Source organism: Notamacropus eugenii, chromosome 2 (genome assembly GCF_028372415.1).
Source record: "Notamacropus eugenii isolate mMacEug1 chromosome 2, mMacEug1.pri_v2, whole genome shotgun sequence".
Taxonomy (NCBI): Eukaryota; Metazoa; Chordata; class Mammalia; order Diprotodontia; family Macropodidae; genus Notamacropus; species Notamacropus eugenii.
The window spans coordinates 203,830,418-203,855,878 of record NC_092873.1 but is presented as its reverse complement, the minus strand read 5'-3'; the positions used below and the strand labels follow the sequence as shown (position 1 = coordinate 203,855,878).

Genomic DNA, 25,461 nt, shown 5'->3' with positions numbered 1-25,461 from the left:
ACTATTGTTCATTTTTCTGTATTTATGGACTTTATTTCTATAAATGAATAGCTCAGAAAAATAATGAGCAATTTTCTGCCTTTAAGAATTTTGAATCAAGAATTTAGTTTAAATTAAGAATTGTCCTTGAATTTTGTGATTAGATGAAAAGCTTTGTCATGTATTTTGAGTTGTTTAAATAGTGGGATTTGTTATTCAAATGGTTTAAATGCTAAATGCAATTGCACAGTTTTTTTGTTGTTGTTTTGCAATACTATAAGTCCATTAAAATATATCTTAATAATGATAACAATAATAGTTATCATTTATATACACTTTGAAGTCTGCAAAAAGCTTTACAAATATGCCATTTTATCTTCATAGCAATTCTAGGAAGTATGTTCTATTATTATTCCCATTTTTCAGATGAGAACACTGATGCAGACAAAATAAAATAAATTGCTTGGGATCATCTAGCTAGTAAGTATCTGAGGCTGGATTTGAGATCAGGGCTTTTTGACTTTAGGTTCAGTTTTCTGTCCACTAGATGCACCACCTTGCTTTCTCATACTTCTAATAACGCTCAATCAGATTTTTAAGACTTTTTTTATTATTTTACAGTGTAGTCAAATATCTGTTATTCTCTTGCTTCAACTAAAATTATTTGTGTCTAGCAGATTTGTATGATTATAGATGATAGTCTTAAAAATGAGTGAAAAAGACTGATAAATTAGTAGTCATTAATTTTTTTCTTGCTAGTACTTTTAATATACTTAAGTCTTTACTTATGAATCATTTCCCAGTCTGTTGAAAAGTTAAGACACTTGAGTTAGTGCCCCACTTCTTCCCCTTCTAATACCAGTTCATTTTTAGTCAAGCTAATTAATCTCTCTAACATTCAATTTCTTTATCTGTAAAGTATTCATAATACACTACCTGTCTCATAGGGTGTTTGTGAAGGAAGCATGTTGTAAATTGTAAATCACCATATAAATGTGAGACATTGATATTACTTGACACAGAAGCTGGATGGTAGTGGGTAAATTTAAAGCCAAAGTAGTAGTAGTTATCTGAAGATGATTAAAAACTAGGAAATTTCTGTAGTTATATGTCAGAAAAAGTATTTCAATTTGTATACAAATTTTTGTGAACATCTTGTTTAAAGAAAAGCGTTAACTATGGGATGAAATGAAATAGAAAAGCATTTATTAAGTACTTACTGGTTTGTGTGCCTCCAGCCTCTCCCCATTCTAATCTGTCCTCCTTTCAGCTGCTAGTGATTTTTTGAAAGTGTGGGTCTGCGCATGTTAATCTCCCCCTTCCTTATCCTTTCACAGTGAGCTCCAGGGATTCACTATTAGCTCCAGGACCCACTCTAAATTCTTCTATTTAACATATAAAGGTCTTTATAACCTAGCATCTTCTTACCTTTTCAGTCTTTTTACAGTTTGCTTCCTTCCACACACCTTACAGACCAGTTACACTAGCCGACATAACATTTCCTTGCACAGGATAATCCGTCTCCATGCCTTTGCACTAGCTGTCTCACCTCTGAGGGAGTCTGGCCATTCATCTACTTCTCTTAGTTTCTCTGTTTTCCTTCAAGATCTAGATTAAAGCCCACCTTCTAAAGGAGGCCTTTGCTGGTCAGCTCACCCTGCTCCTTGCCCCCAGCTACTCATGTCTTCCCTTTATAATTTAAATATACCTAGTTCTTAGTAACTTACATGTTGTTTCTCCCATTGTGAGACAAGTAGATAGAGTTCTGGACCTGCAATCAGGAAGACTTGAATTCAGATCTATCCTTCTACCACTTAGTGACTGTGTGACCTTGGGCAACTTAACTAACTTCTGATTTGGTTTCCTCAACTGTAAAATGGGAAAATTATTAATAGCACCTCACATAGTTGTTGTTAAGATCAAATGAACTAATATTTATAAAGTCCTTAGCATAGTGTTGGTATGTAGTAGACATTTAGTAAACGTTTCCATCCACTTCCATTAAAATGTACCCTCCTTAAGGGGAGGGGATTTTTTGGGTGAGTCAGTCAAAAATATTTATTAATCACCTCTTATATTCCAGGCACTGTGCTAAATGCTGAGGATATACAAAATGGGGCAAACTCCTTTCCCTCAAGGAGCTCACAATATAATGAGGAGACAACAAGCAAACAAATATATACAGACGAATTATGTACAGGATAAGTAGGAAATAAATAACATAGGGAAGAGACTAGAATTAAGATGAGTTAGAAAAGACTTGTTGTGGAAGATGGGATTTTAGTTGGGACTTGAAGAAAACCTAAGAATTCAGTAAGAAGAGATGAGGAGGGGGAGCATTCCAGTCATGGAGGATAGCTAGGGAAAGTGCCCATAATGCAGAGACTTGCAGAGTCTTGTTTCTGAACAGGAAGGAGTTAAATATCACTGGTTTGAAGAGTAAGTATGAGAAAGATTGGAAAGGTAGGGATTGAGAAAAGGCCATTGAATTTGACAATTAGGAGATCATTAGTCATTTTGGAAAGAGCAGATTCCATGGAATGTTGAAGTTAGAAGCTGAATTGCAGGGGGTTAAGAAGAGAGTGAAAGGAAAAATACAGACACCCACTGCAGATGGCCTTCTGTATTGTTAATGTATTTTTGCATAATGGGTTAATGCCTTTTTGATTAAGGGAAGATCTTTCCCATCCAATAATAGCCTCATGTGACCTGCTTAAGTCACATGAAAGCCTGAGTCACATGAGTCTGTCACATGGAACAGGAAGGGGTAGAGCAGGAAGAGGTGGGGCTAGAGCAGAGATGAGAGGAAATTGGTCAGAGCAGTCAGAACTGAGGGAGAGAGAGAAGCAGCTGGCTAGTATGAGTGAGAGAGCTTGTTTGGGATTTTGTTTAAGGGACCTGTTTGTGGGAAGCCTGGGCAAGGGAAAGCCTGGGGGACCATGGCGCCCTCTGCATTGGTATTGTGTGTAGATTTTCTTGTTACAGCTTTCTTGCATCTGAATAATGTTTTTGTTCTGTCTTCCTTGTGGTGAGTCTATTGTATTTTGTGATTCAGAAATATGCCAGGATATTCATGGCTGCCATAGACGCCATGACTATCACATTGACACTACACCTTCTCTAGGTCGTTAGCCACAATTGATGGAAGAGACATAGTTTAGCTGGGATGGAAGGATCAAGGATTTTTGAGGACAGAGGATGCATGAGGATATTTGTAGGCAGTAGGGAAGAGAACAGCAGGTGCTAGAAGATAAATGACCAAATGGGGTCAACAGATGGGCAGCCTGTTGGAATAAATGGGATGAGCTGGGATTGCTTGTGTAGGTGAAGAAGTGAGCCTTGGAGATAGCTCAAGGTGAAAAGCTTCCATTTTTTTCTGAAAAATATGAAGCAGGATTCTCAGTGAGATGTTGCAGGTACCCCTAGAAGGGTACCATAAGAGTAGATAGAGCTATGGAGTGTTTGAAGCAGAATGAAAAAGTTTGAAGATCCACTATGGCGAGTGGGAGTTGATAAAGGGTTATTTTTTTTGTGCTATTTGTTTGTTTTTGTGTTTCTTTGTATCCCCAGGCTTAGCTTAGTACCTGGCACTAAGTAAGAGCTTAAAAATTGCTTGTTGATTGCCAGTCACTGTGCAATATTAAAACTTGTGTTATGTGGACAGTTTTTATCAAATACATTTTTTTACTTAAAAAAATAGTTCAGATCATTGCTTTCCAGTAAAACCTTTCATATAGTTATTTGGTTTATTTTCTAGAAATAGCTTTTTTATATATACATTTTTATATCATTATGCTAAAACTTACCTTTAAATTCTATAGAATACTTTGTGCAGAATTTGCCAGGATAGAATAGAATATTAGAGCTGGAGATGATCTTCATGATTTTACCTCATTTTACAGATGAAGAGACTTAGTCATAGTGAGGTCAATTGACTTGTCCAGAGTTACACGGTTATTAGCTAATTACACAGTTGGGAATAGAACCTGTTATCCCAAGTCATTTCCTACTACCTCAATACTGTGATATGTTTTGTTTTATCCCTAAACTTATATCCATATAAGGTTATGATATAAGGCAACTTTATAATCAGTCAACTGCAAGTCATGTCATCATTTCCCTGACATCATGGTCCTCTTTGGAAATGAAGGCCAAACACAACAACAATGATATAAGGCAATGAACACAAATCATTGTATCTTGTAGACTTTAAGGTAGTGACAGTATTTTTTGAGCTATTGTTACTTTGTAAAACTTTTATGAGTAAAAACTTTAATTGACCATTACTTGAATGCACTTCAATATTTCAAACAGCAGAGGGTGTTGCAGACTACTATAAACTGGGCAATTGTAATTCATAGTAATCAGACACAAGGAAAATGGCTTTGTGGGTCATGTTTTTAATATTTCTGGTGTTCTTTAATTAAAAGGTCAAAGAGAGTATTGGGTTATACTTTTCTGTTATACTTCTTGGTTCAGTAAAAATTGTGTTCAGTGAATTCTTTAACTTTATGAGACTGGCAGTTTAGGAAGCAATTAAGGCCATTTAAATATTTTATGTAAAATACTTTGATAATTTTAGTTATGAGTTAGTAGTCTCCATAAAAGTCCTATATTTAATAATTTTTCTTATTTATGTTTAACAGTGGGTCTTTTTACAGCAATGGATGGTACTGTTATTTAAAATAATCATATGAATCTCAAAATAGGACAAGCAGTTATAGAAACAGTAATCTTGGATTAGGAAATCCAGCAAGAAATTTTTTTCATTCCTAACTTATATGTACACTAAAAATTTCTTTTAACTTTGATTCTGTTCTTCTAGTGACTCTTTTGTAAAGGCTGTGCCTTGAAGCACTTATATACATAAGAAGCTATAACAATGTTAATTGAAATGTTATGAATTCCTACCAATTTGATATAAATGAAACTTTATGCTTGCTAAAGAGTAAAGTATCTTAGATTTGGCATTAGGATTGCTAGAGAATATTTTGAGTCACTTGGTAGTGGAACTACCTCATATAAAGCTATGGAAAATAAGATTTGATTATTAATAGTTCAACATATTGCTATATGTTCAAGTTATACAGTTTTAAATTAATGAAAGGGAACATCTGAGTTGCTTAGTTGCTCCTATTTTGCATAATTTACTGTAATAGTTTAATATAATAAATATATAACATTAAAAAATATATACATATATACATTTATATATGTTTGTCAAGAAAGTAGAGAGAGAACTGGCTTTAGAGCTGGGAAGACCTTTTTTTCAAGTTCTGCCTTTGCTGCACACTGGTTGCTTGATCCTGGACAAATCTCATATGCTTTGATACTTAATTACATTAGACATTCTAAGTGTAAGAAGCAGCATGTTATAGTGTAGTGTAGAGAGTTGGCTTTTGAGTGAGGAAGATCCAGATTCAAGTTAGACCTCAAACATCCTGACTGAATAACTGTGGGTCAGTTAAAATTTCACGCAACTGAGACTCTACCTTGCAGATCACTTAGAGATACATTTATAGAGGTGGTTTTCTTACAAGGAGTTCCCTACAATAATGAAATTTTAAGACTGAAGTTCCTTGCCTATTGCCATCAGTATGAAGTAGGAGTAGGAAAATGGTAACTAGGGACATGTTTTTGCTGTGAAACTTGTAACAAAAAAGTTAGGATCTGAAAAAAAAAAGTGATTAAATTCAATATGGGGACATTGTGAATATCTCTTTTCTGTAGTTTATTGTCCCGTGAAGATATTCTAAATTGTGATATATTTTAAAATGTGTTTGTATTCTAAAAAACTCTACTTGGTTAATTGATGTTATTTTGTAATATCTGGTGTGATTAGGCAGCATGTGAACTTCTGTTCTTTTTTATGTATGAATCTAAGCAGGTACATGAATGACTGACTTCTCTTCCCTGGGTTCATTCTTTTAAGAGACCACCCTTTGAAAATATTAATCTTTTTTGCAAAGTTGAAACAGCCATTTGTTTTGCACAGATTCATCTTACATTCTTTAATTGGAATGTTTGGTGTAAATTCTCTATCTTTTCTGTAGGATCGAATTTTGAATTTCTTTGCACAGACGTTTACTCTTTCACCACTGCATATGACCAAAGAAGTTTATACAAGCTTAGGTATGTAGTTATATGTATTTTCTCACGTTTTTCTACATCTATATATACACTTCTGTACACTAATATATAAACACACACAGTTTAGAAAATGAGTGGTGAATAGTTGTCAAAGAAAACTACTAAATGTGTGGTATAATGATACTGTTCTGCTATTATGTTTTACCTTTTCAGCCAGACATTTGGAATTATATTTCCTTTCGGGTGAAAACCATATTCCAACTCTGTTAACTGGGGTAGATGTTACTCATCCTAATGTGATCCGTTTACTTAAAAAGGTACATATTGATTAAATATACATTCCTTTGTATTTAGTTTTATATTTCAGAATTCACGTTTTTCAGATTGTGTTCCTGTCTTCCATATAGGTGCGTCTTCTAAATAAATATCAAAAGGAAGTTCCATCTTTTTGGATTCGTCATCCAGAAAAGTAAGTCATTTAGAAAATGTCAGATTTAGAAGTATAAATGTGAATTTGACTACTTCTTCCCATATTTCATGTGAGACAGTATTATACTCTATTTTGATATTTAGGAATTGGGATAGGGAGTGGACCTGTTATTTAAATGATATGTTTATTTATGTATGATTGTCAAAATAATAACTTCATGTTACACTTTTGTGTTTTTTTACAACCACATTGTAATTCCAAACAGTTCATTCTGTATAATACATAGGCAATATAGAATGATGCTTAGACCAAGAAGAGTCTGAAGATCTGAGTTTTAGTTGTGGTTTAGTCAACTACTTGCTAATTCAGACATTTGTTTTTAAGCCCTCTCAATGCTAAGCTGAGGCAAGTTGGTTGGCTTCTCTCAGATATGTGAATAGGTAAATGTAATTCTCATGCAAATATGAGCAGATACAGAGTAAAGCCAATAAGAATGATGAAATTTGTGCATTCTAAAAATGACACACTGGTCTCAGAGTTTCCCACCACATTCACAGATTTGTGGTTAAATTGTTCAGGCTCTGGGTTTCTTTGTGGATAAGAAATAGGGTTAGACTTTTTGACATCTTGCAAGGCCTTTAGTAACTTCTTCCCAAAGTCTCCGTGTTGGTCAGAGTGGATCCTGGCAGGGAATCCATACATTGAAACATAATTTACTAACAATGGTTTAACACTGGATGTTTTCTTGTTTCTGGTTGGATGTGTTTGTCTATATATGATAACCTAAAGAGTCAGAAGATCTTTGTTTCAATCCTCGCTGTCACTGATACCAATTACCAGTTTAGTTTCTAACTTCTAACTAATTCTTTTGTGTGCCAACATTCCTCATTTGGAGCACAGTGTTTAGATTAAATGATATCTATATTTTGTTCCAGCTGTAAAATTCTGTTTTATATTTTATAAAAGGAGTGTGGCCTAGAATAAGCTAAGGAATTAAATTATATTAATTTTGCCCCAACAAAAATGCTGCTATCATCTTCAAGAAGTATATAAGTTACAAAGAGATAAAAATAAATTTTTCCTTTGCCTACATGTATCTGTTAGTCACTTCTGAAATTTCAAGGATTAATGGAATAGAGATAAAATCTCATGTTAAGTTGCTCTAACTACAAAGTTTATTGATAGTATATAAGCTGCTTTAGTAGATGTACTGACTCATGCAAGAAAAATACAAGACATGTTCCCTCTTCCCTGTCATCTCAGTCCCCTACTAACCTGGTTTAGGAAAATGAAGCTGTGTATATAACTGGAGTCCAGACAAATGGTTCTTTCCAGGACACAGATAGAGCTCTTTTTAGGATACAGATAGAAGTCTTTCAGGACACGGATCTATTCTGGATGGCTTTTGGATATGTGGATCTGTGTATGCTAAGGGTAGACAGAAGGAAATGGTTCCTCTTCAGAGTGCTCTAGAATAAACAGACCTCACTTTCCTTTAAAGTATCAACCATTCAGTAGACCTGTTTAGATTACATATAGGGCTTGGTCCCCATTTGGAATCATGAAGAATCAGATATGACTGAACAACAAGAGGAAAAAATTCCTTATTGGGTAGAGGCTGCACTCGTTCATTATTTTAACTGTTTTTATTTCCTTGTCCTTTCCTCTCTTCTTAATGAAGAGCCCTAATTTAACTTGCCCAAGTCAAATTGTGTATTCTTAACGTTGGCTGCCTGTGGCTCTAAAGAACGTTCTTGTGCATCAAGCTATACTCTAGAGTGTCTCGCTTCCTTTTGACAACTACTGCAAGTGATAGAACAAAAAGTAACATCCTCCTAAATTCAGGGAATTGGGTTTGGCATTTATATTGTTTCAATAGATAATTTAAAGAATCGCACTCTTAGAGCTGCAAAGTTGAGAAGGAAACCTATGCATGTGTTTAAACAAGATGGGAAAAAATGTATCTACTGGTTCTAAGAAAGGGAGTTGAGAGATGATTATTCCCTGTACAAAGAATAAATAGTTTTAACTAAATTGGGTCTGTTGGCTACTTCTAATGATAGATAATTAAGGTGATATGGTGTGACAACACAGTGATAAATCTGTTTGATGTTACTAGACCCATTATAGAGCAGTAATTCTTAAAATCTGAAGTCTGTCAATGTGCTTTTAAAAATGTTTTGAAAAATATATCAGTGTAGTTAGTTTCCTTTGTAATCATATGTATTTTATTTTATTATTTTAAAAACATTATTCTGAGAAGGGGTTCATAGACTTCACCAAACTGCTTAAGGTCCACAAAAAAGGTTAAGAACTCCTCATAGAAGTTGAATCAAGGCATCAAGATTCAGATAAAATCAGAGTTTGTGTTCTGGGTAGGAATGAAATTGGTCAGAAATCAGATCTGGCTATGCACTGGATACAATTTAAATTGTCATATGTGAGTTGGGTCAGAAGATGTCAGAATTAGTGCTTTGTGCTTGAACTAGGAACAAAGAATGAGATTAAGGGCATACTAGAGGAAAAGAACAAAAAATTCAGAGAGTTCATTATTTTAGCAGTGGTAACATGGGAGTTGATTTTTCTTTTTCTGCTACCTTTCACTCTTCTTCCTGCTCTCCAAAGAGTTTATATTTGGCTGAGTGTACTCTGAATGATTAGAAGACATGTCATATATGTATACATATATATGTATATATATATAGATAGATATGTGTATAAAATATACACATATATATCTGTATCTACCTATCTATATTTTATATATATATGTATATAGATAGATAGATAGATAGATAGATAGATAGATAGATAGATAGATAGATAGATAGATAGATAGATAGATACGGAGAGAGAGAAAGTGACAGACACACAGATAGCAGTGATATATATTCATTGCTTCTTCTCGCGGCTGTCTGTGGGACCAGATCTATTTAAGCAAATGCCAAGATTTTTTCTTTCCTTACTTTACTTGATCTCTATTATTTAGCATTGAATTCCTGCCTACTCTGCCTCTTTGGTCATGCTATTCTTCTTGCTTAGAATATCTTCCATCTCTCCTTTATTTAAGCAAATCTTAGATATTCTTCAAGACTAACATACTCTGTAAATCCTTTCCTGATAATACTGTTCTTCATTGATTTCTAACTTTATTTCTAAAATGCATATAGTTTTTTTTATCACATTTTAAACTTTAAATTGAGTATTGTCTTGTAATGCCCATTAATTATTCCATATATCTTAGTCTATTTGTCTACCAGGGATAGGGAACCTGCAGCCTCAAGGCCTTCTAGGTCCTTGGGTGAAGCCTTTTGACTGATTACAAGTTTTACAGAACAATTTATTAAGGGAATTTGTTCTTTGAAGTTTGGATTCAGTCAAAGGGCTGCGTTTGAGGACCTAGAGGGCCACATGTGACCTTGAGGCCACAGATTCTCCATCTCTGGACTAAGTTGTAGTCTTCTGGAGTATGGAGACAAAGTTGTATATATCTTGTTTGTTCACAGTACGGTACTATGAATATTGTATGTACCCAATAAGTACTTTACTAATTCTTTTTTATCTTTTGATGATTTTGCATGGCAACTTTTTGAATGGCAATGTTAATAATTTGGTGAATGAAAAATAGAGAACTATAGACCTATCCTTATTTCTATGGGCATGGTAACTTCATTTTAGATGATTGTAGCGTAGCTTCTATTAAAGTACCCTCATATCAAATCTCCTACTTCTCTTTTTTCCTGTCTTAAGAGATATACTTTCCTAACCTGTTGATATCTCAATAGAGCAACAACTTTACTGAAACTTTTCTTACATTTCATAGTTTATTGTGTCATTTTCTTTCACACCATTTTCTTTTTTTCTTAAAAGTCACATTATTAAAAACTGATGTAGTGTTAAGGTGAACTGTTAGTTAAAATTTTAGTTTTCACAGTTGAAGATCAACCAAAGCTATTTATTGTCATGTATCTTAGATTTATTTACATATTAATGAACTATTCAGTTTTTGGAATTCACTATAAAGAAATATTTGTAAAAATGTGTGTATTAATATAGTAAATATACATTTAAATGTACTTTAAATGCTATTTGTTTATAGAAGTTATTCTAACAGTTATTTTGTTATTATGTTTATTTTTTTGGTTTTTTAATGAAAAATAATATTAATCAATAAACATTTTTTAAGAGTCTACTAAGTGTCAGGCACAGCGCTAAACACTGAGGTTACAAAAAGAGACAAAAGGCATTTCCTCCCCTCAAGGAGCAAACAGTCCAGTGAGGAGACAACAAATAAATATGCACAAACAAGCTATATACAGGATAAATAGGTTACAGTTAACAAAGGGAAGGCACAAGAATTAAGAGGGCTTGGAAAAGGTTTCCTGTAGAATATGGGATTTCAAGGAGGTCATTGTCACTGGATAGAAGAGTAGGGAGTAAATTTACTGGATTATGTTACTGTACAAGGTAATTTGTACTATTAAAAAGCTTTATTTTCTTTGGTATTCACCTAATAATAAGATTTACAGCTTTTGAAAATAAGTAAATGTATCACATATGAATTCATGATTATGGATTATTACAGCTTTGCTTTCCCCTTACAATTGAAGTAATTCCAGTGTCTTGATTAAATTCCACTCAATTAATTTGATTAGGTCTGGATTATTTTTTTCCATTAAATTAAAAAAAAAACCAACCTTTTTTCATTGTCTTAAAAGGATTGTAAAAAGTTTCTGTGAATCATTAAGTAGTTCCTAAGGATGACTTGGATTAGTGATAGGAAAAAATACTTTCTGTGCACTAGAATGAGGTAATAGTTTTGGAACATTATTGTAAGACATTGCTTATTTAAAAATATAACTAAAATAATTTTAAAATATATGTGTTTATTCTTTTATCTTCCTCCCATGAATTAAAAGTGAGGAAATTCAACTACATGACCTCTAAGGCTACCCAGTTCAATGATCCTATCCTAAAAATAATTTAAATATATATATTTTTTTAATTTCAAGGTATATGGAAGAAATTGTGGGGAGTACTCTATCGCTATTATCAATTAAGCATGACCAAAGTCTACTTGTCTCACAAAAGATTTTGGATCCAATCTATTTTTTGGCATTACTTGATGTCAAGGCTGTATGGTTCAAAAAATGGATGGTAAGAAAAAATGAAATAGGTTGATAGGTTGTAAGTACCTTAATATTGTGTTTACAAAGTTAGGGAAGGTTTGGAAAGAAAGCAGGCCTACTCTACTACCTTAGGATAGAGTAAAAGTTTCTAATACAGCTTATAATAGGTCATTTATTGTTGAATTTTATTCAACAGTTATACATTGAAATTGTGATTAGCAATACTCAGAAAACTAGGATTGTCACTGAGAATGCTGAGGTTTTTTTTTCCTGCATTTGATTTTTGAGAAAGATAAAAGTAACAATATTTACCTGGAATTGTAGTGTGATCAGGAGAGTAGCCCATTATAAGCCAGATTGATCCCATTGCATCACGTTGTCTATCTAGATCTCTATTTCTGTCCCTGAATGCATGGTAAAAGCATGATAAAAGCCCCCTGCCAGGAAGATTTGGCTTCAGATCCTTTCTGTGGAACATATAGATTGTGTGACCCTGTGCACCCTAAGGGACCTTAATCTTTCAATACCCCTGGCAATTCTTTAAGAGGATAAATTGCTAAGGAGAGGGAAGGACTGGTCTGCACTGCTAGAAGGTATTTTCTTACCTAGAGTTCTTTATTCCATTGAAAAGCTAGATTTAGTCTCTCCTGTTATTTTGAGTCCAGCTCTTGACCTATTTGTAGTGTAAGAAAAAAAGCTTAATGTAATATTTTAGTACAAATGAAGTGGTGAATATTTTTCTTCTGTCCCATCTCTAAATGATAAAATAGTTTTGTGAAATGAATTTATTCACTTCAGTTCTCTTGATTGCTTTGGTTCTAATCCAATGCTAATAGAGAAATCTGCCTGGTGCTGATTAGGATGACTGAAAACTTAATTTATTGTGTTATTAATTATATAATTGTTGGAAATGATGCAGAAAAAGCTGATTTTGGGGGGTTATAATTTGAACATTAAATGAAATGTAACTTACATTTTTCTCCTTAATTTTAGCATGCGTATTATAGCAGAACTGTGGTATTACGACTTCTTGAAAAAAAATATAAATCTCTGGTAAGTATATAGATGTACAGGAATTTGGAGAAAATAGTATTGCTAAAAACAAAAGCTATGTGGACCAATCTTCATAACCAAAGTATCCAAAGATAAGTGTACTGATACATAAACTAAGCAAAATTATGAGTCAGGCTGTTAGTTAATCTTTTAAACCAGAATTCCTTAAAGTTCAAAAGGGCTGAAATTGAAAGCCCTTAGATGGAGGGGTGAGGGTGGGATGGGTGGGAGGAAGGGGCAGGAAGGAGACTCGGAAATGCATCAGACAAAGAATGGAGCAATCTTGTAATAGCAGTATTTTCGAATTACATATAATGTGATTTTGAGCAGCTATTAATATAATAAAAAAGCATTAGATTACATGGAAGACACCTGAAGTTTTAAAGAAAAGATATAGAAAAACTCAGGAACAAGAAGAGTTTTTAAATTGCCCAAATTAATTTAAAAATTAAAAATAATGAATGGACAAGAAACTTGAAGGAATAATTATATTATAATACCCATTTAAAAAGTTCCATTATAGGAATTACTGTGAAACTTGTTTTTAAAGACATATTCTGTATCATACAGGATAATGGGAGACCCTAGTTAAACATCTGGAAAGAACAAGAATGCATTAAATATATTATACATATACATACTTCTTCTCCCTCTTATGCAGGGCTTCATTCAACAAAAAGATAACAGAAGTCTGAATTCATCCATGTCTCAGCTTGTCTTCTTCACCTTTAGCATTTTGTGACCTCTACGTGGAGAAGCATTTTAAGATGTTACACTCTTTCTCAAGTTAGGAAACAGTTTTTTCTGTAGTCTTGCCCGTAGCTTACTTCCATGTTAATTCTTTTAAGTAAATAGAAATCAAATTTTCACAGTCACACATATAATAGCAGAAATACATGTACACTCATACAGACTCAACAGAGTTCCTGCCATAAGTATTAATCCAAACTGGTAGTAAAGGGATGATAAAAATGTTTGAAGTCAGTTCATTTATGTGAAAAGTTTGATATGTGTTAATTTAGCCTTATAGATACAATAAAATCTTGTGATGAAGCTGTTTATAGCAAAGTGAATCTTGTTATATGATAGGTCATTAAATCATACTCCTTTGTTTACAGAGTGCTATATATTATACAGCAATATGCAAACCTTGTATTGTTCTCATACCCTGAAGTCAGCGTTGTAATGGAGTTCTATTATAGAAAAATACTTTGGCCCATATGTTTTCACAAACCTTTGTTAATTAAGCACATCATATTGATCTAATTCATCTGAGGGCAATAATTTTCAGCAGCCTGAAAAAGCACAATCCTGAATATTGTGAATCATAATTTCTTGTTACTTTCCCAGTGCATTTTTTAAAGAACTGACCTAATTTATCTCAAACCATAGAATGAGAAACTGTGAAAATTCCTAGGATGCTTACAGTTTGTTATTTTTGATAGATAACAACATCAGTTCAACAGTGTGTTCAGTATTTTGAATCGTGTGAAAATATGAGATCTGATGAAAAGTTGATACGTCCCAAACATTGTGGTAAGTGTTATTTTCCTTGAGTAAAAAAAAAAAAATCAACTTGGTTTATTAACAAATATATAAATTGTTTAGAAAAACATCATTAACTTTATTTTTCAAATAAAGTGAATCCAGGTAATTGCGGCATATTGTTTAATTTTCTTGGATACTAATAAAAGCAAACTTTTTCACAGTGTTAAATATATCACAAAAGATTAAAATTTTAGAATAATTGCGTAGTTATGCTGATGTCTTCCCCATGTGTAATTATTCAATCTATTCTATGGAGTGTTTCCTAGTTCTGATTATTACAACATCCTTCTTTGTAGATCATTTTAATACCAAGCTTGACTCCAGGAAGTCTTCTTTGAGTCCTTGGCACGTACTAAAGTTTATTTGTACTCTTTTTCTACCTAGTTTTTAATCCCATCACTAACAATTGATTTTATAATGTCTTTTATTTTCTCTAGTTATATCATGTTTATTCTCTTCCAACATGGTTGTAAGCTAAATGAGGAGCTAAGGCATTGCTTATACTTTCTTTGTCTTCTAATAGTGACTAGTCCAATACAGGGCACAAAGTAAGTGTCCAATAAATAGGAAGGGGGCTAGAGGCGGATGCTTTGGCTTAGAAGAGATTTACCCAGTGGCAGGATTTTAATGTGCATAATTAGGCAAATATAATTATAGTATATGTGTATTAGAGAAAGAGTAGTCATAAAAATATATAAATATAATTATAATTGGAGGTGTTGGAGTTTCAAATTTTGTTGGAATTAAATATTTATTCATTTGATTTTTAATGAAGCATCCCCATGTCCCCTCACTTTTAAAATCTCTGCTAATGTTGAAGGAATTTAAATATTATGGCTTCCCTTTGGTGTCTATTACGAACACCAAAATGCAACAGCTATAGAAATTACACTCTTCTCTAGTATTGAGTTTGTTAAATTTCATTATGACTGCTTTCCTAAACAGACTTAGATGAGAAGGAGATTTGTATCATGTGAAAATATGCTAGTAATTAAAACTGTCAAATTAAAGGAATAATAGATTTCTTATTTGTACTAGAATTGTCTCCATTAGATTGTTATCCACATACCCTTTAGAAAACAAAGAAGATAAGTCTTATAAATAAAATTACATCAAAATGATTTATTAAAATCTGTTTTTATCTTTTAAGGGAATAAACAGAAGACTTTCTATTCAGGACAAGAATTGCAATATATTTATTTTGTTCACTCGCTATGCCTCTTAGGAAGACTGTTGATCTATGCACAAGGCAGGAAGCTATTTCCTGTAAAACTGAAAAATAGAAAAGGTAAGGACAACTAGAGTAAGTGAAAATTGTTCACAGTTCTCAATAGGTAGCCTTTAAATAGGTTCAAAGTATATATTTAAAATACTTGTCTTTGTTACATAACATAGTTTTCAGAAAAGAGAATGCTAAGAATAAGAAAGAGATATGGTTTCTGTGAAGAGATTACATACTCACTTAAATGCTTGAGGCACCTAAGTTTTGCCATGGAATAATTATCCTCCTAGATTCTTGTCTGTTCCTCTCCCAAACATATCCATTGTTTTGGAAAGGCACTAATGGAACTACATGGTATTCTACTCCTTAGCTTACATATCTTTAAATAGGAAATTTCTTCAAATTTGACCATACAGAGTAGGAAAGAAATTCAGATATTGTTAAATCCAACCACTATGGAAAGTATAAATTCAGTTTACTTATCTTCACAAGTAGATTTAACTCCATTTGATTGTTTTAAATTTTGTAAATCCTAAAAGAATAGCCAATTCTCTGCTCTGATTGCCTTGGATCTTTTTTTTATTCCCATTGAATTTAACTATAATTTTGAATTATTTAGATTCAGTTGAAATGGAAAAACTACATCTTAAAATGGCTTATTTTGTTGGCTGAATACAGCAACTGAGTTTCTGCTTGTTTCCTTTCTATCTTCCCTCTGTCTGATTTGTGCCTATATAATTTTTTCAGTTCTTGAACAATGATTGTTAAATGTATCAACTCCCCTGTCTCTGTTGGAATACTAGGACTTCAAGGCATAGGATATGGGAGTAGGATCAAGTGATTGTGTTTCACAAATTTGCTAGTATATGTATATTAGAGACCAATTTTTCTTCTCTGGTTTCTTTAGATTCAGTATCCCTTACAGATCTGTTGGTGTTGTTTACCCGTCTGATCTATTACTCTCCAAGTTGTCCAAAAATGACAGTAACAGCACATACAGGTAACTCTGTCTTTGTTTTTTAATTGATAACAATTAAAGATTTAAGTATCATAAGATTTTCTATGTTACATGAAGAATAAGGAACAGCTTAATTGTATGTACAATAAAATCAGTGATAGTGGAATTTTTTCTCTTTTGTATAGTTTGTATTTTTAAGTGTAAATTACGTTTATGTGCATTTAATGGATTGCTATATTTGTTTTTGCCACCTTCTACTTTTGTCACCTCTGTATTTTTAAAAAGTTTTGTTCGTGTTTTTTTTTTCACCTCTATCACTACCCTCAGACTTGTCTCATAAAAGTCATTCTTTGGAACAGATATGTATATTTATTTGTCCATCACAAAAAGACAAACATTAAACATGAAGAACTCCTGTAATAAACTGCTGGTGACCACACCTCTTTATCTCTTTCTCCCTAACTTTTTATTCATTTATCAGATATTTTATTTCCTCCCAATTACATGAAAAACAATTTTTAAATTCTTTTAAAAATGTTTTAATTTCAGATTCTCTCCCTTTCTTATCCCCTCATTTAGAAGGCAAACAATTTGATATAGTTTATACCTGTACAGCCATGCAAAACATATTAACGTATTAGGCATGTTGTAAAAGAAAATATCAAATAAAATAAAAAAAACCCAGAAAAATAAAATAAAAACTAAAGTTTAAAAAAAAGTGTGCTGTGATCTGCATTTAGACTCCATCAGTTCTTCCTCTGGAGATGAATAGCATTTTTTCATCATAAGTTCCTTAGATTTATCTTGGATTATTGTATTGCTGAAAATAGCTAAGCAATTTGCAATTGATCACTGTACAATATTGCTTTTACTGTGTACCATGTTCTTCTGGTTCTGTTCATTTAACTTTGCATTAGTTCATGTAAGTCTTTCCAGATTTTTCTGAGAGCATCCTGCTCATTATGTCTTATAGCATAATGATATTCCATCACAATCATAAAAGCACAAATTGTTCAGCCATCCCCCAATTGATGGGCAGCCCCTCAATGTCCACTCCTTTGCCAGCAGTAAAAGAGGTGCTATAAATATTTGTATACACATCTATCCCTTTCCTTTTTTTTTTTTAATCTCTTTGGGATACAGACCTAGTAGTGATATTACTGGGTCAAAAGGTATACATGGTTTCATAGCCCTTTACGCATAGTTCCAAATTCCTCTTCAGAATAGTTGAATCATTTCCACAATTCCATCAACAGTATATTAGTACCTCAATTTTCACATATCCCCTCCAGGATTTGCCATTTTCCTTTTCTGTCATATAACCAGTTTTATAGAGTATGGGGTGGTAGCTCAAAGTTGTTTTAAATAAATAATGATTTAGAGCACTTCTTCATATGCTTATAGATAGCTTTGAGACCTTCTGAAAACTGCATTTTTATATCCTTTCACCATTTATCATTTGGGGAATGGCTCTTATTTTTACAAATATGACTCAGTTCTTTAAATAATTGAGAAATGAGGACTTTATTAGAGAAACTTGATGTAATTTTTTTTCACTGTTGTGATCACTTAACTTTGTATTTTCCTCCATTGTATTTTTCCCATTGATCCTACTTTCTCTTTTTACCCTGTCTATCCTCAAAAGTGTTTTGCTTCTGACTTTTACCTCCCCCCTTCCCTTCGTGTTTCCCTTCCCTCTATCATACCCACTCCCCTTCGTGTTTCCCCTTTCCTTCCTACTTTCCTATAGAGTATGATAGATTTCTATACCCAAATGATTGTGTATGTAATTCCCTCCATGAGCCAATTCTGATGTGATCAAGATTCAGGCTCCTCCCCTACCCTCTGCTCCTACCTTCCCCACTTCCTGCTCTACTGTAAAAGCTCCTTCACACCTCTTTGTGTGAGATAATTTAACCCATTCTACCTTTTCCTTTTCCCTTCTTCAACTACATTCCTTTTTGTCACTCTTTAATTGTATTTTATTAAATATCCTATCATATTCATCTCCCCCCTGCCCTGTATGTAAACTCTTTCTAAGTACCCTAAGAATGATAAAGTTCTTAGGAATTACATGTATCATCCTCTCATGTAAGGATATAAACTATTTAACCTCATTGAATCTCTTATGATTTCTCTTTCCTTTTTACTTTCTTATGCTTTTCTTGAATCTTGTATGTGAAAGTCAAATTTTCTGTTCATCTCTGATCTTTTCATCAGGAGTGCTTGAAAGTTCTGTTTCACTGAATGCCCATTTCTCTTCTCCTCTCCCTTCCCCCTTCCCCTCATCCCCCAAATTGTACTCAGTTTTGCTGGGTAGGTGATTCTTGGTTTTAATTCTATCTCCTTTGCCCACTGGAATATCCTGTTCCAAGCCATTCAATCCCTTAGTGTAGAAGCTGCTAAATCCTGTGTTACCCTGATTGTATTTCCACAATACTTGAATTATTTCTTTCTGACTGTTTGCAGTATTTTCTCCTTGACAGGGGAGCTCTGAAATATGGCTAAAATATTCCTGGAAGTTTTCATTTTGGGATCCCTTTCAGGAGGTGATTGGTGGATTCTTTCAATTTCTGTTTTACTCTCTGAATCTAAGATATTGAAGCAGATTTACTTGATAATTTCTTAAGATGTGTTGTCTAGGCTCATTTTTTTGTTCATGGCTTTCAGGCAGTCTAATAATTCTTTAATTATCCTTCCTCAGTCTGTTTGCCAGATCAGTTGTTTTTCCAGTGACAGATTTCACATTTTCTTATATTTTTTTCATTCTTTTGATTTTTATTGTTTCTTGGTGTTTTTTTTTTGAGTCATGAGTTTCCTTTTGCCCACTTTCAATTTTTAAAGAATTATTTTCTTCATTGAACTTCCTTTTTTATTTGGCCAATTCTGTTTTTTGAAGGATTTCTCTTAGGTGATTTTTTTGTATATCTTTTTCCATTTGGCTGATTTCTGCTTTTTCAGGAGTTTTTCTTTTCAGTGGATTTTTGTGTCTCCTTTTCCTTTTGTCCTCTTCTATTATTTAAAGTTTTTAATTTCTTCAGCATTTTTTGTCTCCCTACCAAGCTGTTGACTTTTTTTCGTGATTTTCTTACATCATTCTCATTCCACCACCACCCCCTCTCCCAGTTTTCTTCTACCTCTCTTATTTGGTTTTTAAAATCTCTTTTGAGCTCTTCTAGGAATTCTTGTGGGCCTGAAAATAGTTCATGTTTTCCTTTGAGGTTTTGGATGTAGTAACAGTTTTGACTTTGTTGTCTTCTTCTGAGTTTATGTTTTGATATTCCCTTTTACCACCATTCTTTTGGTTGGGTTCTTTTTTTTGTTGCTTGCTCATTTTTCTAGCTTATTTCTTGATTTTTAACTTTATATTAAATTTGGGCTCTTCTCTCAGTGCAGAGGGGGCACTGTCTTAAGCTTTCAGGGTTTTGGTTTTTCTGTTTTGGGGCTGTTTTTTTTTTGCAGCTGCTTTCAGAGCAAGTTCTGAGGGTCTGTAAGTTTCCAGTCCTTCCAAGGTGTTATGATAGGTAGAGGTGTGTTTACTAGTCTCCTGGCCTATGGTCTGATATGGGAGTGCCCTCTTTTCCACCCTGGAATTGTGACCGTAGTTCCTGCCCAACTGCAACTGCAAGCTTTGGTATCCTAGTGCTCCTCCATGCCCTGGGTTGTGACCCAAGACTGCAACCCGAATTCACATGTGGGCAATGCAACAGAGTCTTGTACGCAGGGTCAGCAAAGAGTCCCCTATAATCTCCTTCTGACCAACGTTTTGACTCTCCCTACCCCCTCCATTCGGTGTCTGGGGCACCTCTGTATCTTAGAACCAGAGAGTAAAATAGCAGTTTAAAGGATCCGTTGATCACCTCAAAGAGATCCCAAAATGAAAACTCCCAGGATTATTAACCACCCAGAAAAAAAAAAATTCACATATTGTTGAGTTAAGTCAGGATCATGTAACATTTTGCAGCTTTCATGTCAAAGAGAGTGGAGGACTTACAATATAATATTCCAGAATGAAAAGGAGCTAGGATTATGACCTTGAGTAACCTACCCAGCAAAACACTATAATTCATAAGGAGGAAAAATGTATATCTATTGAAATAGGGGACTTTCAAACATTCTTGATGAAAAGACCAGAACTGAATAGAATATTTGACATTCAAACATAAGACTCAAGAGAAACATAAAAAAAAGTTAAACATGAGAGAGAACCAAATAAGGTTAAAGTGTTTACCTTTCTGTATGGGAAGAGGATACACATAAATCCTAAGAACTTTATCATTATTAGGGCAGTCAGAAGGGGTCTGAAAGACAGATCATGGTTGTGAGTCAGTTATGTTGGAATGAGCCAAAAAGAAAGTAAGGAGTGAGAAAGAGGGATGCCCTGGAAGAAGGGAAAAGGGAGAGGAAGGGAAAAGAGAGAGGAAGAATTGGAAAAATTATCTAACATAAGAGGCATACAAGAAAAGGTTTTATAGTGGAGAGGGAAATGAGTGTTGGAAACAACACTGAACCTCACTCTCATCTGAAATGGTTCAAAGAAGGAAAACTAAATATATATATATGTGTGTATATATATATATATATATATATACACACATATATACATATATGTATACATATACATATGTATATATCATGGACATGAAGTAAGAGCAATTCTAAAGAGACATGTACCATACAACTTAGCATCAGTATTTTTAATTACAACAGTAATGCAACATGCCAGAATTTGTGGGATGCAGCGAAAGCAATACTCATAGGAACATTTATATCTCTAAATGTTTACACCAGCAATGAAAGAAAGAGAAGATCAATGTTTTGGACATTGAATTAAAAATAAATAAAACAAACTGGACAAAAATAAATTCTCAATTAAACACCAAAATAGAAATCTGAAAATCAAAGGAGAGATTAATAAAATTGAAGTAAAAAAAAAAATACAACCAAGGGCTAGTTTTATTTAAAAACCAATTAAATATAGAAATTATTGTTTATGTTTACTAAAAAGAAAGAAAGAAGACCAAGTTACCAGTATGCAAAATAATAAGGGTGAATGCACCATCAATGAAGATGGAATTAAAACAATTATTAGGAGTTATTTTGCCCACTTATATATCAATAATATTGTCAAACTATGTAAAATAGATGAATAATTTCAAAAATATAAATTAACCAGATTAGCAGAAGTGGAAATAGAATATTTAAATAATCCTACTTTAGAAAAATAAATTGAACAAGCCATCAGTAAGCTACCTAAGAGAAAGTCCCAGGAGCAGATAGATTTACAAGTAAATTATGCCAAAATTTAAAGAATAATTCTAATATATAAACTTAAAAAAAAATGAAGTAATCTTGCTGAGTTCCTTCCATCACAAAAATAACATTTTGAGAACATTTTCTTAATTATTATTAATGCAACATTTTAAAAAATAAGATGCTAGCCTAATTATTTTAGCAATGTATCACAAAGATTATATCCTATAATCAGGTGGAATTTATACTAGGAATGTGGAGTGGTACAGTCTCAATAAACATATCAGCATACTGGATCACATTAATGACAAAAACAACAAAAATCGTACAATTATATCAGTAGATGCAGAAAAACCTTTTGATAAATAATAACACCCATTTATATTAAAAACACTAGAAAGCAAATAAATAAACGAATCCTTTCATAAAATGATAAGTAGTTTCTAAAACTAAGAGCAAATGTTATCTTAATGGGGGCAAACAAGAAGCCTTTGCAGGAAGGTAAAGGGTGAAGCAAGGATCTTCATTATCATCACTATTATCCACTATTGTACTGGAAATGCTAGCTATAGCAAGAAGAGAAGAAAAAGAAATTGAAATCATACCAGTGGGCAATGAGGGAATGAAACCATCTCTCTATAAACTCTTTTAACATTGAATTTTGATTATGTGATGCTAATGAGATTAAAGATCTTCCCTACTTATATTAATAATGGGCCTGCCCATTAAGGGGAGTTTGATTAGAGGAGATTTATAGGAAGGCTCGCACCTTTTGTTAATGAGGAGCTGGTTCTCATGGGTTGTGATGCCCTCTGGCTCTGAAAAATGTGTAAATACTCTGAGGTGAAGTTTTACTTGGGGGCTTACTCCTTGAAAGTGTTTGTTTGGCCAGAGGAGACTCTTCAAAGCCCCCAGCTTTGAGTAACCCAGCTGTTGGTGCTTCTCTCTCTGGTAACTGTGTATTTTTGGTCAGATAGTTCTCGGTCTGTTGATCTGTGATGTATGTATTGCTTACTGTTAGGCAGTTGGAAGCCCTGTCTGCTGGTTTCTCTGTGTTTTCTCTGAAGTTCAGGGTGCTGACTTTTCCCCCTGAACTAAGTGACTGATATATGTGCTTGATTAAAGTGATTGTTGACCCCACAAAAGTTGTTTTCCTTTTAGAAAAGTAGATCAAAGAACCTGCCTGTGATAGCAGGCCCTCCTGTACATGTCAGGGTGCTCGCTTTAAAAGCAAGGTCAGCTATCACACCGATGGCAAATTCTTCAACTTGAAAAGACTGCAAGTAAAGACTAAAGTGGAAGAAGTTTCGGTGCATGATTTTTTGTTTGCAGATGATTATGCACTCAGTGCAGCCTCTGAAACTGATGTGCAGCAAAGTATGAATTGATTCTCTGCTTTGTGTGCTAATTTTGACCTAACAGCTAACATCAAAGAAACACAGGTACTCTACCAGCCAGCACCATACCAGCCATAGGTGGAACCATTGGTTACAATTGGAGAAGTTTTGAATACTGTGTGTAAGTTCAATTGCCTTGGCAGTATACTTTCCAGAAATGTACATATTGATAATGAGATTGATACACACATTGCTGCAGCTAGCTTAGTGTTTGGGAGGCTCCAAAGGAAAGTGTGGAAGAGAAGAGGTATTAGACTGACTACCAAATGCTCTTTTTAAAAGCAAAGTCAGCTGTTACACTGATGACAAATTCTTGATTATGCATTCAGTGCAACTTCTGACAGTGAGATGCCAAACATTAACACTCTACTGCAGAGAGTAGAACGCTGATGGAATGGTTATGCTCTTCAAATGCTAAATGTCCACTTGCCTAAAAGACTATTTTATGTTGAATTCACACAAGACTAACACTCACATGGTGATCAGAAGAAGTAGTACAAGGGTACAATTAAGGGTTCTCTGAAGAACCCTTGAAGAAGTTTGAAATTGATTGCGTGGCATGGGAGACACTGACACAGGATTGTCCAGTATGGTGTGCCCTCATCAAAGAAGGTGCTGTAATCTATGAGCGAAGCAGAATTGAAGTAGCTTAAAAGAAATGTGAGATGTGCAGATTTAGAGAATCCACCTCAAATATTCACAGGGACTATTTGTGTTTGATCTGTGGTCCGTATCAGTGGATTTTATCAGATGACCTGAATTTAGTTGGACACACTATGTAACTTGACTCTAGCAGAGTGATGTCATTTTGGACCTCATCAAGAAGAAAGGACAACAGCCTAATACTCATGTCTGTGTGTGTGTGTGCGCGTGCACACACATGCATGTGTATTTTTCCATAGTCTTGTGAAACAACATTTTTGTAATTTAAAATATTTTGAGTAGTAGTACTATAATTTAGTAAGTTTATGTTAATAATATTTAAAGAATATTATTGTATATCAAATGATTCCCAGTATTGTGGTTTCTTTCTATATTTTGAATACTGCATCTTCTTTTAATTACTGTATCAAGTAATCTGTATTGTACTCAGTATTTATTTTTATTTAATTTGGGGATTATTTTTTTCTTTGTTTATTTTTTATTTAACTTTTAACATTCATTTTCACAAAATTTTGGGTTCCAAATTTTCTCCCCTTTTGTCCCCTCCCCCCACCCCAAAACACTGAGCATTCTAATTGCCCCTATCACCAATCTGCCCTCTCTTCTGTCATCCCTCTCTGCCCTTGTCTCCATCTTCTCTTTTGTCCTGTAGGGTCAAATAACTTTCTATACCCCTTTACCTTTCTATACCCCTTTACCTGTATTTCTTGTTTCCTACTGGCAAGAACAGTGCTCGACAGTTGTTCCTAAAACTTTGAGTTCCAACTTCTCTTCCTCCCTCCCTCCCCACCCCTTCCCTTTGGAAGGCAAGCAATTCAATATAGGCTATATCTGTGTAGTTTTGCAAATGACTTCCATAATAGTTGTGTTGTATAAGACTAACTATGTTTCCCTCCATCCTATCCTGTCCCCCATTACTTCCATTCTCTCTTTTGATCCTGTCCTTCCCCATGAGTGTTGACCTCAAATTGCTCCCTCTTCCCCATGCCCTTCCTTCCATCATCCCCCCCCACCCACCCTGCTTATCCCCTTATCCCCCACTTGCCTGTATTGTAAGATAGGTTTTCATATCAAAATGAGTGTGCATTTTATTCCTTCCTTTAGTGGAATGTGATGAGAGTAAACTTCATGTTTTTCTCTCACCTCCCCTCTTTTTCCCTTCACTAAAAAGTCTTTTGCTTGCCTCTTTTATGAGAGATAATTTGTCCCATTCCATTTCTCCCTTTCTCCTCCCAATATATTTCTCTCTCACTGCTTGATTTCATTTTTTTAAGATATGATCCCATCCTCTTCAATTCACCCTGTGCACTCTATCTTTCTGTGTGTGTGTGTGTGCATGTGTGTGTGTGTGTGTGTGTGTGTGTGTGTAATCCCACCCAGTACCCAGATACTAAAAAGTTTCAAGAGTTACAAATATTGTCTTTCCATGTAGGAATGTAAACAGTTCAACTTTAGTAAGTCCCTTATGACTTCTCTTTGCTGTTTACCTTTTCATGCTTCTCTTCATTCTTGTGCTTGAAAGTCAGATTTTCTTTTCAGCTGTGGTCTTTTCATCAAGAATGCTTGATAGTCCTCTATTTCATTGAAAGACCACTTTTTCCCCTGAAATCTTATACTCAGTTTTGCTGGGTAGGTGATTCTTGGTTTTAGTCCTAGTTCCTTTGACTTCTGGAATATCCTGTTCCACGCCCTTTGATCCCTTAATGTAGAAGCTGCTAGATCTTGTGTTATCCTGATTG

At 33.9% G+C, this 25,461-nt stretch overlaps 1 protein-coding gene across 11 annotated transcripts in view; it reads left to right on the top strand.

Moving 5' to 3' along the window:
• Window positions 1–25,461, top strand: part of TBC1D32 (TBC1 domain family member 32) — a 230,718-nt gene that overhangs the window by 24,676 nt on the left and 180,581 nt on the right. For all 11 annotated transcript variants that reach the window (XR_011974491.1, XR_011974492.1, XR_011974493.1 and 8 more), the window contains 8 exons: window positions 6,033–6,111; window positions 6,283–6,386; window positions 6,477–6,538; window positions 11,512–11,656; window positions 12,622–12,681; window positions 14,127–14,217; window positions 15,380–15,517; window positions 16,359–16,451. Coding sequence is in view for 8 of the 11 variants with exons in the window: in XM_072643167.1 (XP_072499268.1) it covers window positions 6,033–6,111; window positions 6,283–6,386; window positions 6,477–6,538; window positions 11,512–11,656; window positions 12,622–12,681; window positions 14,127–14,217; window positions 15,380–15,517; window positions 16,359–16,451 (772 nt within the window). In the remaining 3 variants the exon portion in view is untranslated. The remainder of the gene's footprint in view (window positions 1–6,032; window positions 6,112–6,282; window positions 6,387–6,476; window positions 6,539–11,511; window positions 11,657–12,621; window positions 12,682–14,126; window positions 14,218–15,379; window positions 15,518–16,358; window positions 16,452–25,461) is intronic.